Source organism: Phaethon aethereus, assembly GCF_964289735.1.
Source record: "Phaethon aethereus genome assembly, chromosome: 16".
Taxonomy (NCBI): Eukaryota; Metazoa; Chordata; class Aves; order Phaethontiformes; family Phaethontidae; genus Phaethon; species Phaethon aethereus.
The window spans coordinates 16775108-16793166 of NC_138592.1; the positions used below are offsets into that span (position 1 = coordinate 16775108).

The window sequence follows — 18059 nt, forward strand, 5'->3', positions numbered from 1 at the left end:
AAGGGAAGCGCTGCCACAGAGCGGCCCGAGCGAGCCCGGCGCTCCCGGCCCGCGGCCCGGCTCCCGGTCGCGCCCGGCGGGCAGGGTGAGCCGCTCCGCCCGGCCCGGCAGGCGCCAGCCCGCGGCCCGGGGCCGCCTGAGCTCGGTCCGCCGGGGCCGGCCGCGGAGCGGCCCCCGCCGCGGGGCCCGTCAGGCGGCAGAGCCCCGCGGGCGGCGGAGCCCCGCGGGCGGCGGGCCCGGCGGGCGAGCGGGGCCATGGCGGCGCGGAGCCAGGCCTCCCTGCGGCGCCGGCTGCAGAGCTCGCAGGAGGCGCGGCAGCGCCAAGCGGTGCCGGTGCGGCAGTTACAGGCGAAGGGGAGGAGCGCGGGCGCCTGCCCGGCCCGTGTCGGGAGCTGCCCCGGGCCGCCACGGCTCCCTGTTGCCCGTGTGGGCAGCGCCGGGCAGGGCCCGGTGCTGGGGCTGTCGGGACCGGGAGAAAAGCCGGGGCGGGAGGAGCCGAGCCCCTCACAGGCTGCAGCCGCACATGGCCATTGCGTGTGCCCATCCAGGTCCTGCAGTACCGGGCTCGGTGTCGAGAGCTGGAGCGGCGAGCGGGAGCAGCAGGGGTGAGTGTGCAGGTTGCGGACGAGAGGTCGCCTGCGTAGCATTCGTTGACGCAGACAGCACAAAGCTCCCCGAAGCCGGGGCAGAGGAAAACGAGGTTCTGCCACCTGAGGCTGGAAGGAAGCCCTGTACGGTTGCCCATCGGTGGTTTGTCCGGTTGCCGCTCATAGAGCAGCCGGTAGGCGCAGAAATGCCCATCCAGAAAAGCCTGTCAGGAAGGCTTTTAGCTGCGTGCAAGAGGGCTTTGCTGCTGGAGCAGCGTTTGTCCTAGGTCTCGGGAGAGGGCTGTGCTGCCTGGTACGCTACATGGCTGTCCCTGAAAAAGAGCCGCCTGAAACATGGCACGTTGGAAGGCGAGAATGCTGGCATTCCACATGCAGAGCCGGCTCTGCGCTTTTCTTTCCGCTTCACGGCTAAAGTGAACCCAGGGAACGAAGGGCAGGAGAGTGGGAGAGCGTTCCCGGGCTTCGGGTCGAAGTGAGCGCTCGCGGTCATGAGCTGAGGATGCCTCGCTGTGAGAGTGCAACAGTGGGAGACTGAGGAGAGCTGCTGCCATTAGCTAGTAACGCCCCTCCCCTCCCTTCCTGTCCGTAGTCACGAGACCGTTACGCCGGGAAGGAGCCCCGAGCTCCTGAGATGATAGCCAACAAAGGGAGGGGAAAGCGATGGGTGCTGACGGGAGCGAAGGGAACAGGAGAATTTGACTAAACATGTCCTTTCTCCTTCAGGGCTCCCTTGCAGGCAGGTGGGAAGCCGCCGAAGAGCACAGCCTGGAGAAAGCACTGCTTCAGTGGGAAGAGGAGCAGCAAAGGTACCAGGAAGGAGTGGTACTTGGTACCCTGGTTGCTCGTGGAAGTGAGGGGAAACCCGTCAGTGCTACCTGGTCACCCCAGGGGAAGCGGCTGGGCAAGCGGCTTTGAAAAGAGAAAGGTCCACAGTCTGTTTTCCGTGGGGCAGTCCTAGGAGTGTGTGCTGAACAGCTCTGTTTTGGGCGGGGGGCTATTCCGGGCGACCTCCAAAGGACCCTTTCCAGCCTAAGCAAATGAGTTTGCCCTCACAGAGAGCTCTCAGTTAATGCTAGAAAGCACTTCTACTGCCTCTCGGTTTGACAACAAAGTCTGTGTGGAGGGAGCTGGGAAATGACGGGGATGCTGCTTGTGGATAGCAGTTGTTCAGAGGCCTCATTGCTGTTTCTCCCTTTCCAAGGTTTTCCTGGCCAAAGTGAACACTGTCCTGCGGGAGCACCTCGATGAAGTGAATGAGGTTAATTCAGCCCTCAGAGAAGATGTTGGAGAACTGACGGCGCATTGGATGAGGGCCCGGCAGGAGCTGGAATTGAGGGAGAGTGAACGGCGCGCTGAACGTGAGGTAAGGAGCGGCTACGGGAGCGTCACGGGCGATGCCAGGGTGGAATGCGAGTGCGTTTTATTTGTGGCCTAGAGGACTTGCTGTGGGAAGGTTGTGGCTTTGTTGAGGCTGTGTTGGTGTTGACGAGCAGAAGCCAGGGGTGTGAGATGGAGGAGTGTCAGCAAATTGTGGTGATGGAATGTGCCCACCTGCTGTGAGCGTACTGCTCGGTCTTGGAGGCAAATGCTTGCTGTTGCTGGGCACTGCAGGGCAGTCACAGAGGACCGCTCGTCTTTTTAATAGTCCTGGAGTGTCCATCTAGAGCAGTGGAGACCAGAGAGGACTGTGTGCTTTGAGGTTCAGAGGAGCCAGCAGAAGAACAAGGCAGGCCTCCCTTACCTCCCGTAACAGCCTGTTGGCAGGAAATCTGACGCGGGTCTCGGAGGGGCTTGTTTTTGTCTTCCTCCACCACGACCGCTGGACACCTCGGCAAGGCGAGAGGAGGAATCGTGATCAGTTTGCTTTGCTGCCGTCCACTCCTGCAGGAGGAGCGTGGACGTTCCCTTCTTGGCAGTCAGGTGGCAGGTCTGCTGAGGATGCTTCTGTGGTGGCTCCTGAGCCCTTGATGCCCCTGTTGCAGTGGTTGCTAAAGGAGACCTGGGGATGGTGGCTGTAGTCTCTCCTGTGTAGAGAGACTTGTGCAGTGGCAGCGAAGGCTGACTTGGCATTTCTTTTTGTCTTTGCACGTTCAGCTTTATGACAGCTACTTAAGGGGTGAAGATGACCGTCTCCTCGGCCTGTGGCGCCAGGCGGTAACCTTCCGCCGTCATTTCCTGGCAACGAAGACTGCCACTGACCGGTGAGTAGAAGCTAAGGCTAGAGCTCTTGCAGAAGAGCTGTAGCTTCCCTTCACACCTGCTTTTGGAGCCGCGATGTTAACGTTAGTTGCGGCTACAGCTCGGATTTCTCCTAAAGCATTAAGCGTGCTTTAGGCTATTTTCAGAACCGTTTTTGTTCGATGCTGGTTTTCAGCTAAAGCTGAGGGGCTCGGGCTAGAAGCAATGCAGGGGCCCTAAACAGGTGACTTGACTATGGTGATGATTGGTGATTCACAGAGACACGGGCGAGTGTGGACACATTGGAAGAGACTCACCAGCGCTATGCATGCCGCACGTAGAGCAGTCCCTTCTATAGAATGATGAAAATCTGCCTTAAATCTCACTGAGTTGCTTTTCCCGCTGCTCCCGTTGGAGAGGTCGTTCATGGATGTATTTTTTTTCCTTCTCATTCCCAGCTTACATTTATTCTGGTCAGTTTGCATCCGCTTCTTCAGCGCAAGTCCCCGACTTGAGGCTGCTTTGCCCGTGACAGGGAAGAGGTCGGAAAAGGAAAAGGGGGTAAACCCGAGCCAAGCCCGAGCACCTTTGGTGCGGCAGTCCCTTGCGTCTCCTGCCGGTGGGCGAGGATGCCGGCTTGGCTTCACCGAAGCACGGAACAGTCGAGGTGGGAAGGGGCCTGTGGAGATGGCCTCTCAAAGCCCGGTCAGCAAGAGCGGGTGGCCCTCGGGCCTGTCCAAACAGGCCTCCAGGCGGGCCCGCCCCACCGCCCGGTGGACAGCAGCCGGGCGGCGTCTCGGCAACCCAGTGAGGTGACAATGTGGCGACGTGGCAACGCGATGATGGAACGATGCGCGATTGCGCTCTATAGCCGCTGGCTGGGGGACCGGCTGGGGCGGCCGCAGCTGGGTGCCTCTGGAGCGAGAGGTGCCAGCGCAGGGTCGCAGCTCCAGGAGAGCTCTTGGAAGAGGCCATGGAGCGCCGTGTCGCTGCTGGCGTCCGAAAGGCAGATGCAATGCCGAGCGCACCAGGGAAGGGGAGAGAGGTGAGCAGCGGGCCGCTGGAGGGGGCTGGGCCGGGGAGCCTGCGCCATGGGGGGGCTGCTCCGGGCCCTGGGGACGTGCCCTGTCTTGCAAGGGCCGTGCAGGAGGCCTGTCGAGCTAGCGCCTGATTGTCTCTGTCTTCCTAGTGCGGGCACAGAAGACGGGACCCGGGAGAAGGAGCTGCTGGGCTGATGGACCCTAGGCTGCTGGACCTCCCCCTCGGGTTCAAGGTCCCGATGCCGCCCGGCTGCAAGCCTGTCTTCTGCAGGGCAAAGCTGGGGGAAAAGGTAAAGGCAGTAGAAAGGGGTAGAAAAGCTCTGCTCTTTGGCGGGGTCCCCGTCACGCAGAGAAGCCCTCGTGGCCACCTGCCGTACAGCGGCAGCTGCAGCCCTTGCGTCGGACAGGGCTGGGGAGCCGAGGGAAGCGCCTGGCTCCGTGGTGCCGAGAGGAAGGAGGACTTGCCCGTAGTTCCAGGCTGGCCAGAGGTGGATGGAGAAGAGTGTTGGAGTCAGCTCTTCCCACTACCTTTCCCTTTCCACAAGGGCGGCTTGTGGCACCTCCCATTTTGCAATCGGACTGAATTGCCCGAGGAAAAGACCCGGCTGTAGGCACTGCTTCAGCTTAGCTCCTTCCAGCTGCAGCGCCGGGCACAGCCCTCTCACGCCCGCAGTACGCAGCTCCTTGTATTGCTACAGCAACAGTAGACAGCCCCCAGACGGAGGATGGGGGCACAGGGCCGCTTTTCCGTTGGAGAGTCTCGGAAGTAGAGAGACCTTTCCTCTGGGTGGGAAGTAAGCCCGGGATTAGCCTGTACCTCGGAGGTTTGGAAATGCCGCCCTGTGCGAGGGAGGAGCTCGGGGGTGCGTTCATCTCTGCTGCGCTCTGCTGCCCCGTTCCTAGTCCGGAACATCCCTCTTACAGCTTCACCGGCCCTCGTGCTACTTTGACCTGGGAGATCCCTACTGTCGCCTAACGCGCACAGAGTACAACAGCCTGCATGACCCGCACCTGCGGGTGTACCACAAGCGCAAAGTCAACATCCGGAGGCTGAAGAGAGGGGGTTACGTCACCGCCGATGGCAAAGTAGGTTTGGACGTCGTCGGACTGGTAAAAAGGCTTCCCTCCGAGCGGGGTTCCCCGAGCGCAGAGGGCGGGTGTGCAGGGGAGCAGCTGCCCTCCGAACCGCTGGGTTCGGGCCGTTTCGGGGAAGGCAGTCTGCGTAGCTGGCTTGACAGCACTCGGGGCATTTCTGCCCTCGTCTCTCCGCAGGTGGTTTGCACTCTGAAGGAGTTCAATGAGTACAGGGAGTACCTGGCCAGGCTCAAGCTGGAGGCAGAGAGAAGGTCGAGGCGAGAAGAGGTAGGCAAAGCTCAGTGTTGGCGGGCAGCGGCCGGCGGCGCGCTGCCGAGGGCTGGGGCTTTACTTGCCGCATCTCGGGGAGGCGGTCGGCGCAGAAGAGGCGAGGGCTGTGCTGCTGGGCCGGGCGTTGTGGCGGGGCCAGGACCAGCCGGCTCGGAGCCGAGCTAGCGCAGGGTGCTGGGGCGGGCACAGGCAGGACGGTCACGTGAAGCACGGGGAGGCCGGAGGGAAGCCCTTCTCGTCTGCCCGCGACGCGTGGCTGAAGCAGAGCGCTGGCCCGGGCCCGCGTGAAGCCTCAGCGCGCAGGGGCGTGAGCGCTTGTCCAGGCAACAGCGAGCCACAACCTGCTGTCTCCTTTCAGGAAAGGCTTCGGGAAGAGCTGCCCAAATTAAAGGACGTCCCCAAGCCACTGGTAGCGAGCAACACATCTTGCCTGGCAGAGTGGCTGCTGCGCCCTCGGAAGCCATCTTGCTCACCTCCACCCAAGAGCAGAAAGGACTCCCTGAAATCGGGGCGATGCAGAAGAGTGAAAGCAGCCTGCGACGAGGGCCAAACCTGCTCCCAAGCTGAGCTGGGACAGGAAGGTGCCAAGCTGCCCCGGGGGGTCAGTAGCGATGCAGCCAGCGGGTTCCGAGCTGCCTCTGCACAACAACCTGCAGCAGGAGCCCAGAAGCTTGGAGAGGTGGCTGAGACTGTGGTGGAGGAGGTGTTTGAGAGGGTGAAGGCTCCTTGGGATCAGTGTGCCTGGGTTTTAAGGAGGGCTGCCCTGGCGATCAGAGGAACAATGAGCGGCAGCGCCGGAAGAGCAGAGCCGTTGGAGACTTCTCCTCCAGGTTGCTGTCAGGAGGTTGCCCTGCTGGCCAAAGAGCTTGCAGCGAGCATGTTGGAGAGCTTGGGCAACCGTTTGGCGTCCAGCACACCCAAAGCGTCCGAGCCAGGGCCGGCAGCCAGGCGGAAGGAGCAGCCTGTTGCCGAAGGAGCCAGCCGAGTGGGCAAACGGGAGGAAGAGAAATCGGGGCAGGCGGAAATGGCAGCTTCCGACGGAGCATTTTCAGAGGCTTCCCTTGCCAGGCTCACCAGAGAAGTTGTTGACGGTGTTTGCTGCACCATGGAATCCTTTGTGGCTTCCCCGTTTAAACAACACTCTTGCTGCAGCGATTCCAAAATCCTGGAGCTTCCCAGGGGAAATGTCTCCAATAGGCAGCCGCAGCCACCCCAGACACCTTTCTCAAGGCAGGGTGGGGAAGAAGGACGAGGATTGCCCAGAGCGTCTGAACAGCGGAGCCTGGCAGCAAGCAAGGGAGCAAAGCTGCCTGTGTCGCAACCACTGGCAAACACAACCGCTGCCGATGACTTGCGACTGAGCCGCACGGCTGCCAGGGAGGGCATCCAAACTGCACGGACCCCCAAAGTTCATTTTGGAAGCCGTGTAGCAGAACCGCCAAGACCACGAGATGGAAAGGAGAGCTGTCCCGCTGAGAACGCCCTCCCCGCCACGGGCGCACGCGTTTCCAGACAGCCCGTCCCCCCAGCAGGTCCGAAGCCGCCTGCCCAGACAGGAGCACGGCGCAGATCGGTGCGCGTCACGCACTTGTCCGAGGCGAGCCCCAGCAGCCCGTATGAGAAGCGAGGGCGTTAGTTGGGAGGCTTGTGGACGACGTCCTGAGGAGGCGTGTGGCAAGAGAGGTGCAGAGCCCCTGGGCAGCTCCACCAGGCACCAAGGACAGACCTTACACCCTTGTGCTCGCAATAAAGTGTTCACTCGCAAGTGCTTGCTTGTGCCTACCTTCGTTCAAGCCAGGCCATACTGGGCCTGGGCGTTTTCCCTGCTATAACCTGTCTCATCCTCTTCCCCCCGACAGCCTCTCTCACGCTAAGGCCCAATTTGACAGGGAATCTTAACCAGGGAGGCGAGAAGTAGCCAGCATTTTTGCCTCGTTTAGCAAGCTTTGCTGCCGGGCTGGTGGAGGGACGGGTCCCGTTCTCGGAAGCCTGCTTTTCACATTGTGTGAAGGGTAATGTTGGTCTTTGCCTCGAGAGCCTTTTTCCAGGGCCCTTTCTCCTCCGACCGAGCTCCCCAAGCGGCTCTGCACGAATACTTCTCGCCGCTCCGGGGACGGCTCTGCCACACGGCGTTTGGGTCTCGTCTGTCCGGAGCCCGGGGACGGGTATATTGCGGAGGCCCAGAATCGTGCACGTGAGCAGGTTCAGGCAGGCGGTGCCAGGGCTCACCCCAAGGGAGCGGGGGGAGCAGCCCCCTCTCTACCGGGAACTCGCTACGCTGCGGTGCCGCAGGCTGGGCCCTTGACCCTGCGAGGTGCAGCATCCCCTGGGGAAGGGAGGCCTTCGGCCCCCCGCGGAGACAAGTCAAACCCTTGGCAGGAAGCAGGGCCTGGCCTGCCCCGCTTGCCCCCAAAGCCCGTTGTCCGTGACGCGCTCAGCACTGGCGGCTGGAGCTGGACCCTGGGTGGCAGCCCATGTGCCCGGTGCCGGCTACTGGCGCGGGGGCGAGTGCCTGCATCTTCCCCAGAGTGTGCGGGGGGAGGTGGGGTGGCTGGTGGGAGATTTGTCGTCTGCCAGCAAACGTCAGGCTGGACCAGCTGGCACAGAGGAGGCCCTGGGTGCGGGCTGGTGCCATCTGGGACAGTATTTGCATCCGCAAATGGCACCTGGAACGGTGTCTGCAGCCACACTGGCATCTGCATCTCTATTTGTGTCTGCAATTGTACATGCATCTGCAAGGGCACCTGTGGTTGTATGTGCATCTGCAGTGGTGTCATCTGCATCTGCAAGGGCGTCTGCAAAGCTGTCTTCAGTGGTGTCTCCCCCCAGCAAATGTTCTTCTTCTACTGCCTCTGCATCTGCAACGCCATCTCCAATGGTCTGTGCATCTGCAGCAGTATCTCCATCTGGAATGGCCTCTGCACCTGCGATGGTATCTGCACCTGTATGGGCATCTGCAATGGTCTGGGCATCTGCAGCGGCGTCTCCCTCTGCCATGCTGTCGGCATCTGCCATGCTGTCGGCATCTGCAGAGGTATCTCCATCTGCATTTCCATCCTGAATTTCATCTGCGTCTGCAACGGCCTCTGCAAAGATACCTTCCTCTGCAACGGTATCTGCATCAGCAACGCTGTCTCTATCTGCAAGGGCCTCTGCATGTCCCGTTTTGTCTCCATCTGCAGCGGCACATGCAGGGTATCTCAGCACAGGAAAGACACGGGCCTGTTGGAGCGGGGCCAGAGGAGGCCACAAACGTGCTCAGAGGGGTGGCACAGCTCTGCTGTGAGGACAGGCTGAGCGAGCTGGGGTGCTTCGGGCTGGAGCAGAGAAGGCTCCGGGGAGACCTTAGTGCAGCCTGCCAGGGCTTAAAGGGGGCTTCTGAGAAAGCTGGGGACAGACCTTTTAGCAGGGCCTGCAGCGGTAGGACAAGGGGTAACGGTTTTAAACGGAAAGAGGGGAAGATCTCGCCTCGATCGAAGGAAGACATTTTTGACAGTGAGGCTGGTGAAGCACTGGCCCAGCTTGCCCGGAGAGGTGGTAGATGTTCCCATCCCTGGAAACATCCCAGGTCAGGTTGGACGGGGCTCTGAGCAACCTGATCTAGTTGAAGGTGTCCCTGCTCATGGCAGTGGGGTTGGACTAGATGGCCTCCAAAGGTCCCTTCCAGCCCAAACCATTCTATGAGTCTAGGAGTCTATGATCTGGAGGGGCACCTGCATCTCCAGTGGCACCTCCGCCTGCAATCGCATCAGGAACTGCATGTGTTTCGGCAGGGGTGTCTGCGTCTGCCCGGGCATCTACACTGGCACCTTCATCTGCAACGGCCTCTCTAATGGTTCCAGTATCCGCGTCTGCAGTGGTATCTCTGTGGGTACCTGCGTGCCTCGTTGTGCCTGTGTCTGCGTCTGTACGGGCACCTGTATGTGCATCTTCAGTCGCATTCGGACCACACCTGTTTACCGGCGCCTCCATCAGTAACGGTATCGCAAGCGGGGGCTGGAGTTGTAGGTGTAACGGAAAGTGTGCTTGTATCTGCAACTGCACGTGTAATCGTGTCTTTATCTGTAATGGTATCTGCAGTCGTATGCGTACTGGTTTGTGCGACTTTTCTTGCATGAATAATTTTGCGGGGTGTGGTGTCTGTGACGCTAATTGTGTCTGTGTTTATATATATTTTACGCCTGTGTCTGCAACTGAACGGGTGTATGGGCCTTTAGTTATAACGGTGCCGGTGTGTGCTGGGTTTGGCTGGCATAGAGTTAATTCTCTTCATGGGAGCTGTATGGTGCTCTACTTTGGATTTGTAATGACAACAGTATCGATCACACAGCTGCTTTAGTTACTTAGTTATGAGTAATGTAGTTAGCTATTTGCAAGAGCTCTTTGTGGTTCAAGAAGCCCTAACCATGGCATAAGAGCTCTTACAGGCGGGTGGAACTCAGTGCTGCACTCCATCAGAGGGGTGTAGTGCTTTTTCTTATATGTACTGGTAGTTGTGAGCTACAGAGGCGGGAGAGATACTGGTTCTAACCGCTGTGGGTGCTTTTCCTGCAGCTGGAATACACTTCGCACCCCGGGCCGCGGGCAAATGCTTGAATGCCCTTTCTCCACATTTCCAATATTGCCCAGGTAGTTGTGTCGATAGGGCAGTGTAACCTGCACATAAATCTTAATCATCTAAGATCTATTTCCTGTCACAGGCTTGGTCAGTGCTGCATCTGGTGTTTTAGGTAAGCCGGTGAGGCTTGGACCCAGATGAGGTGACTCAAACCAATCAGGATCCCATAGGACACCAACATTCTCTAACTGCCTTTACTTTGATTACGGCTGCCTACAGAGCACCAAGTTAATTAATCTGCCAGGAACCCACCACTTGCTCCTTCTGGCAGCCGCAATCATGGCTTCTTTGGCCAAGAAGGTCATACATGTATCTGTGGGAATATATATTCGCACATCTTCATGGGAAACATCATCAGAATCCTTCACAGACAATTGAGACGACTGATGATCAAGCACAGCACCGATGTGAAGACTAAACCAGTCCTTGTCCCTCTCTGAAATGTTACAGTGCCAGAAACTTGTGGACGGTGTTAGAGAAACTGTAAAGCAAACCTCACACCAATGCTGGTGCAATTCTTGCCTACAACTTGGTCCGTACCCTTAGGAACATTGTGGGGCACAGTGTGCTCTCAACTGGAAGAGCTGGACTCCTTAATCAGCAGCTACGACCAAGCTGTTGCGTACCAGAACCACGGGACTATCGCTGTCAAAGACGACACTGGCCGGGTTGTCAGCATCGCAACAGAAATTGAACTGCTGGACATCACTGGTGTGATCTTCTGTCCGACTCTGCTGACTTTGGGCGATGGTGGAGACCAGACTGCCAAGCTGGAAGGTACAAAACATCAGCCGGTCCCAAACGCCTTGGGAGCGGATCCAACAGCAGCCGGACTGCTGAGGCTGTGGCGCTTCCCAGAGAGATGCGGGGGACGCCCGCAGCGTGCCAGAGCAGGGAGGAGGAGCACCCTGGCCAGGGAACTAGCCCTTTTTCTTGATTAGCTCGCAAGCGCAGGAATTAAGCGTTACTTAAGTAAGTGTAAACTCTGCAGCCTCAGGGCTTGAGTGGCGGATAAGGGAATCCACGTAACAGCCTGGTCTGGGCAAAGGGAACTGAGCCCCGCTTGCCGTGTGTGTTTGTTGTCTTTCTTCACGAGCTGCTGACAGCGAGCTTCAGTCACAGAGCAGGCTGTCCTGGCAGTGGGTTTGCAGTTCTGTCTGCCACAGCGTGTTTTCTCTTTTCTGCTTGCAGCCCGTCCCGTTCGTGCTGCAACCGGGGAGACGAAGCGCCAGCGACGCCACCCGCGGAGCTCTGGGTTTCGCACCAGACGGGGCCTCCTGCTCCAGCGCAGCCAAGGGCTGAAGCTTGAGCTTTCAGCCGAAAGCTGCCGCTGCTCCGCGGGCTGCCCTGGCCGAGGGAGCTTCCCCGTGCCGCCGCGGTGCCAGCCCCCCCGCCCCAGGGTGCCCACACGCCCCATCGCCGCCCCGGTGCCAGGGGCTGCATCCCGCCGCTCCTGCTCTCGCGGACGCTCCCCGGAGCGCGTGCTGCCCGCAGCGCTCTGCGCGGCCGTTAACGGTCTCCGCGCAGAACGCGCCGGAGCAAACCGCTGCCTGGGCGGCCTCTCCCCCGCGGCAGCCCCGCAGCCCGGCGCGGCATCGTCAGCGAGGAGCGAGAAGGGAAGCGCTGCCACAGAGCGGCCCCGAGCGAGCCCGGCGCTCCCGGCCCCCGGCCCGGCTCCCGGTCGCGCCCGGCGGGCAGGGTGAGCCGCTCCACCCGGCCCGGCAGGCGCCAGCCCGCGGCCCGGAGCCGCCTGAGCTGGCGAGCGGCGCCATGGCGGCGCGGAGCCAGGCCTCCCTGCGGCGCCGGCTGCAGAGCTCGCAGGAGGCGCGGCAGCGCCAAGCGGTGCCGGTGCGGCTGCTACAGGCGAAGGTGAGGAACGCGGGCGCCTGCCCGGCCCGTGTCGAGAGCTGCCCCGGGCCGCCACGGCTCCCTGTTGCCCGTGTGGGCAGCGCCGGGCAGGGCCCGGTGCTGGGGCTGTCGGGACCGGGAGAAAAGCCGGGGCAGGAGGAGCCGAGCCCCTCACAGGCTGCAGCCGCACATGGCCATTGCGTGTGCCCATCCAGGTCCTGCAGTACCGGGCTCGGTATCGAGAGCTGGAGCGGCGAGCGGGAGCAGCAGGGGTGAGTGTGCAGGTTGCGGACGAGAGGTCGCCTGCGTAGCATTCGTTGACGCAGACAGCACAAAGCTCCCCGAAGCCGGGGCAGAGGAAAACGAGGTTCTGCCACCTGAGGCTGGAAGGAAGCCCTGTACGGTTGCCCGTCGGTGGTTTGTCCGGTTGCCGCTCATAGAGCAGCCGGTAGGCGCAGAAATGCCCCTCCAGAAAAGCCTGTCAGGAAGGCTTTTAGCTGCGTGCAAGAGGGCTTTGCTGCTGGAGCAGCGTTTGTCCTAGGGCTCGGGAGAGGGCTGTGCTGCCTGGTACGCTACATGGCTGTCTCTGAAAAAGAGCCGCTAGGAACATGGCATGTTGGAAGGCGAGAATGCTGGCGTTCCACATGCAGAGCCGGCTCTGCGCTTTTCTTTCTGCTTCATGGCTAAAGTGAACCCAGGGAATGAAGGGCAGGAGAGTGGGAGAGCGTTCCTGGGGTTCGGGTCAAAGTGAGCGCTCGCGGTCATGAGCTGAGGATACCTCGCTGTGAGAGTGCAACAGTGGGAGACTGAGGAGAGCTGCTGCCGTTAGCTAGTAACGCCCTTCCCCTCCCTTCCTGTCCGTAGTCACAACACCGTTACGCCGGGAAGGAGCCCCGAGCTCCTGAGATGATAGCCAACAAAGGGAGGGGAAAGCGATGGGTGCTGACGGGAGCGAAGGGAACAGGAGAATTTGACTAAACATGTCCTTTCTCCTTCAGGGCTCCCTTGCAGGCAGGTGGGAAGCCGCCGAAGAGCACCCCCTGAAGAAAGCACTGCTTCAGTGGGAAGAGGAGCAGCAAAGGTACCAGGAAGGAGTGGTACTTGGTACCCTGGATGCTCGTGGAAGTGAGGGGAAACCTGTCAGTGCTACCTGGTCACCCCAGGGGAAGCGGCTGGGCAAGCTGCTTTGAAAGGAGAAAGGTCCACAGTCTGTTTTCCGTGGGGCAGTCCTAGGGGTGTGTGCTGAACAGCTCTGTTTTGGGTGGGGGGCTATTCCGGGCGACCTCCAAAGGACCCTTTCCAGCCTAAGCAGATGAGCTTGCCCTCACAGAGAGCTCTCAGTTAATGCTAGAAAGCACTTCTACTGCCTCTCGGTTTGACAACAAAGTCTGTGTGGAGGGAGCTGGGAAATGACGGGGATGCTGCTTGTGGATAGCAGTTGTTCAGAGGCCTCATTGCTGTTTCTCCCTTTCAAAGGTGTAAGAAGCTGGCCAAAGTGAACACTGTCCTGCGGGAGCACCTCGATAAAGCGAATGAGGTTAATTCAGCCCTCGGAGAAAATGTTGGAAAACTGACGGCGGATTGGATGAGGGCCCGGCAGGAGCTGGAATTGAGGGAGAGTGAATGGCGTGCTGAACGTGAGGTAAGGAGCGGCTACGGGAGCGTCACGGGCGATGCCAGGGTGGAATGCGAGTGCATTTTATTTGTGGCCTAGAGGCCTTGCTGTGGGAAGGTTGTGGCTTTGTTGAGGCTGTGTTGGTGTTGACGAGCAGAAGCCAGGGGTGTGAGATGGAGGAGTGTCAGCAAATCGTGGTGATGGAAGATGCCCACCTGCTGTGAGCATACTGCTCGGTCTTGGAGGCAAATGCTTGCTGTTGCTGGGCACTGCAGGGCAGTCACAGAGGACCGCTCGTCTTTTTAATAGTCCTGGAGTGTCCGTCTAGAGCAGTGGAGACCAGAGAGGACTGTGTGCTTTGAGGTTCAGAGGAGCCAGCAGAAGAACAAGGCAGGCCTCCCTTACCTCCCGTAACAGCCTGTTGGCAGGAAATCTGACGCGGGTCTCGGAGGGGCTTGTTTTTGTCTTCCTCCACCATGACCGCTGGACACCTCGGCAAGGCGAGAGGAGGAATCGTGATCAGTTTGCTTTGCTGCCGTCCACTCCTGCAGGAGGAGCATGGACGTTCCCTTCTTGGCAGTCAGGTGGCAGGTCTGCTGAGGATGCTTCTGTGGTGGCTCCTGAGCCCTTGATGCCCCTGTTGCAGTGGTTGCTGAAGGAGACCTGGGGATGGTGGCTGTAGTCTCTCCTGTGTAGAGAGACTTGTGCAGTGGCAGCGAAGGCTGACTTGGCATTTCTTTTTGTCTTTGCACGTTCAGCTTTATGACAGCTACTTAAGGGGTGAAAATGACCGTCTCCTCGGCCTGTGGTGCCAGGCGGTAACCTTCCGCCGCCATTTCCTGGCAATGAAGACTGCCACTGACCGGTGAGTAGAAGCTAAGGCTAGAGCTCTTGCAGAAGAGCTGTAGCTTCCCTTCACACCTGCTTTTTGAGCCTCGATGTTAACTTTAGTTGTGGCTAAAGCTCAGATTTCTCCTAAAGCATTAAGCATGCTTTAGGCTATTTTCAGAAGCATTTTGTTCGATGCTGGTTTTCAGGTAACGCTGAGGGGCTCGGGCTATAGGCAATGCAGGGGCCTTATTCAGGTGACTTGACTATGGTGATGTTTGGGCATATTCACAGAGACACAGGCGTGTGTGGACACATTGGAAGAGACTCACCAGCGCTATGCATGCCGCACGTAGAGCAGTCCCTTCTATAGAATGATGAAAATCTGCCTTAAATCTCACTGAGTTTCTTTTCCCACTGCTCCCGATGGAGAGATCATTCATGGATATATTTTTTTTTTTTCTTCTCAATTCCAGCTTACATTTATTCTGGTCGCTTTGTATGTGCTTAGTTCTGTACCAGCATTGCTGAGAGAAAGAATATCTTCTCTACCCTGTTTCTGCATTTATCCAATTAATTTTGCTTAGTCCAATACCTCTTTTTGTGATTGTTTTCTTGTATTTGGGCTCTCTGAAGTTCCTTTCTCACAGTTGCCTTCTACACAAACAAATGTAGCGTAGCCGTAATAGTACCTTCTTCTGGTGTCAGCATGCAGTTTATTTCCAACTCTGGGTTATTGTCAGCCATTTACCTTCTTTGGCGATAAGCCATCCTTAGTGTGTGGAGTGTGCCTGACTTACTATTCAATTCTTGTGATATTTGTGCTTTTTTTGCTACAACATTTTAAGCTTATTCTTACAGCACCTTGCTGGAATGTTTATTATGTAGATATTGTTGTGAGCCTCTTAGCAGTCCAAGGGTTGATAATAATAGCCCGCTTAAGGCTGATCCCCTAGGTAGGTATAGAAGCTGGGGACCTTGGTAAAATGCCTTACATCTGTTGATGATAACTAGAGGATATTAATAAGAGAGAGCAGGAGCAACAGTTAATAAGAGTAATGAGAGGCTCATGAAGACTTCTGGCTGTGCCCTCCATTTCTTCCTCTCTCTGAGGAGAAAACAGGCTCATTTCTCAACCGTCCCTAGACTTGTTGCTCACCTGTCAACATGTGTCCTGGTCCCAAAGTGTCAGATGAATGATTCGTCCGCAACAAAGATGTCATCTTTCCTGCCAGCTTTTACTGTTGCGCAATTACGTGCTTCAGAGGTGAGTCGGCTGCTAAAGATGGTGGCGTGAACATGAGCTCTTTCTTTATTCTTCTTCAGAGACTTGTCTGAGCTGAAGGCAGAGCAAATGAGGGTTTCTGGATCTATACTTGTAAACTGCTCCCATCTAAAATCCGTCGTACAGCTCCGGCAGCCCATCACGCTGGGTAGAGCTGTCCTCAAGGATCGGGCAGAGCAGCAAGCGGGACAGGAGATAAACCAGGAGACTCAGGAAGTGATGAGCTTACAAGTCAAGGGGGACCTGGAGAAGAAGGAGCTTCAAGACAGGTGAAGGTGTTTTAAATGTGGCTGTTGCCAGCGTGATCTTTTGTGGCTGCTGCTTGGATTCCTAGCTGGGCTGTGCTCACGTTTAAAACACAGCCATTGTGCACAGCCTTGTTTCTGTCCCTCGTCAAAGTACTGCCTTCCGCAGAAAGGACAGAAAAAACGGTCTGAGTGACAGCAGCTCTTCTGAGTAAGCCCGGACTGGAAAAGAGATTGCGTCTTTCAGTGCTTTTGCCGTTAAGTGGTTCTTGGTGAGCGGTTGAGACCAGTATAAAGAGAGCTCTGTCTCTCGTACAGCCCTTTTGCTAGCCAGGGCTGTGCTAAAGGGAGTTGGGAGGCATTTGCCCAGGGCCATCATAAGCAGTGTAGCACCTGTGTACTGACAAGTCCTTGCAAGGCTGAGTGCAGAAGGCCTCTTTGGGGCAAGAAGTGCTGTTTTGCAACATTGAGCATATGAACCTGTAGAGATGAATGCTGCCCTTGCTGTATTTTCTGGGTTGAACTTTCTCTGCTATGCTTCTGGGAGCTGCTGAGCTCTTTAACAGGCGATGGTGTGCAATGCTTCTGGAATGGCACGTGGACCTTCTGTTCTCAGGGTGATGGAGCTCTCGGCCTTGCTTGTACAGTCTCAGAAACAGAATGAGGAGAAGGAGACGACCATGAGGACACTTCACGACACCGTGGAGATTCTAGTATGTTCTCCCTTTATCTGGGAGGTGGCGCAGCGTTTGCTCTCCAGGCTCAGCACAAAGAGGTGTAGCTTCCTCAAGAGAAAGAGTGGCAAAGGTGCTAACTGTCTGGGAACGTCAGGCACATGGCCCAATATTCCTCGTGCGTTGGGCCCATGTGGAGTCAGTCCAGGTGCAGGCAGTGGCAGGGGGGCTGGAGACAGTTCAGGTGTCTTCCTCAGCGGGGTTGCAGCGGTGCTATTGTGCCTGTGGCTTTCAGTCTCTAGGGATGAGAGTTCCTTGGAATGGACAGCTTGACAGCAGTCTGTAGAAACTAGCTGTTGGTCTTTCTCCTCTTAGTTTTTGCAAAGAAGAAATTGAATAGATGTGGGAGGGAATATACTGGAGTCACTAGGGCTGAGGCTTATCGGCATGGCAGTGCTACTGAGGATGGGAATGCTACAGAGGGGAGCAGCTCTCCCCTGCCCACCCTTGCCTTATTCTGTTCGCAGGAAGGAAGTCGATTAGAGAAAGAATATGAAGCTTCATTGACTAGAAGTGTCAAAGAAGAGAATCTTTCCCTCCAGAAGCTGATAAAAGATATAATGGAGGTGAGTACAGAGTTCAGAGAATCATAGAACCATGGAATAGTCTGGGTTGGAAGGGGCCTTTAAAGATCACCTAGTCCAACCCCCCGGCAGTGAGCAGGGGCATCTTTAACTGGATCAGGTTGCTCAGGAGTTGGGACCACAATCGCGGAGCACTTGTGGCCACAGGGACAAAACTGCTTTGTTGACTGAAGAAATGAGAGAATTGAGTTTTGAATGACTCTAGGGTGAAGTGGGGGGAAAAGTAGAAATAGATAAAGGAAGCCCAATAGAATGAGCAAAGAGTAACGGCTTGATGCGGGCTTTCAGGTGGTGTTAGATGACAGTGACAGTACGGTCAGCATTACCTGCCCTGAGAGTTCCCAGCATGCAGAGCCTAGCAACATCCTCTCTTGTCTGAGCCCCCTTGATGCAGAGCGTGCCTTTGTATTGGTTCAGGAAGCACTGGCAAGGAGGCGAGGAGCAACACAGGTGAGAATTTCTGCTTGTCTTCCCTGCTGGCTCAGCTGCTAATGCCATGCTTAGCTTGACAGCTTTCCATTTACTTTGCCAGTTGAGCCAGTTCCTTTCTAGCCTGCCCACTCTTGCTATTGAGTATTGCTACCTTGAGTATTACCTTGGCAGTCTCGCCAGCTCTGTGTTCTACTTCTTTTCTCTCCTTGATCTCCACCCCCTCGTGACAGCTTTTGCCTTCAGGTGAGCTGTCTCTCTGCTTGCTGCTTCCACTCCAGCTACCTGGAGCCATCTTCCCTGCTCCTTATGGCTTTTTTGTGCTCTTTCCCTGCCCATTCCTTGCAGGCCGTAAGAGAAGAGCTTTCTGCCAGGCAGGACTCTCTCAATTTCCTGCAGCAGCAGCACAGACAGCAGGAAGAGAAGTGCAGGAAGCTGCAGCAAAGGCTTGAGCAACTGGAGGAGGAATGCAAGGCATCCAGCAGCCACCGGCAGCACCTCCAGGCTCTGGTAGAAGCCCTCCAAAGGTGAGTGTTTCCTCCTCCTCCTGCGCTCTAGAGGCAATCTGCTTCCAGTGCTGGGAGTCCGGAGGATTTATGGGCAAAGAACTCGCCTGCCCTGCCACGCTTGGCACTTTGTCATCCTCCTGTCACTGCTTTTCATGCTCTACTGTGCATCGTAA

General features: G+C 57.5%; 1 protein-coding gene across 1 annotated transcript in view; it reads left to right on the top strand.

Moving 5' to 3' along the window:
* Positions 1–255: 255 nt before the first annotated feature.
* Positions 256–18059, top strand: part of LOC309410750 (uncharacterized protein) — a gene marked incomplete at its 5' end in the record, with an annotated part of 38218 nt that continues 20414 nt past the window's right edge. The window contains 10 exon segments of the mRNA XM_082007196.1: positions 256–354; positions 549–617; positions 1332–1414; positions 13134–13299; positions 14031–14137; positions 15427–15654; positions 16247–16343; positions 16832–16930; positions 17237–17398; positions 17726–17904. Of these exon segments, the coding sequence (XP_081863322.1) occupies positions 256–354; positions 549–617; positions 1332–1414; positions 13134–13299; positions 14031–14137; positions 15427–15654; positions 16247–16343; positions 16832–16930; positions 17237–17398; positions 17726–17904 (1289 nt within the window).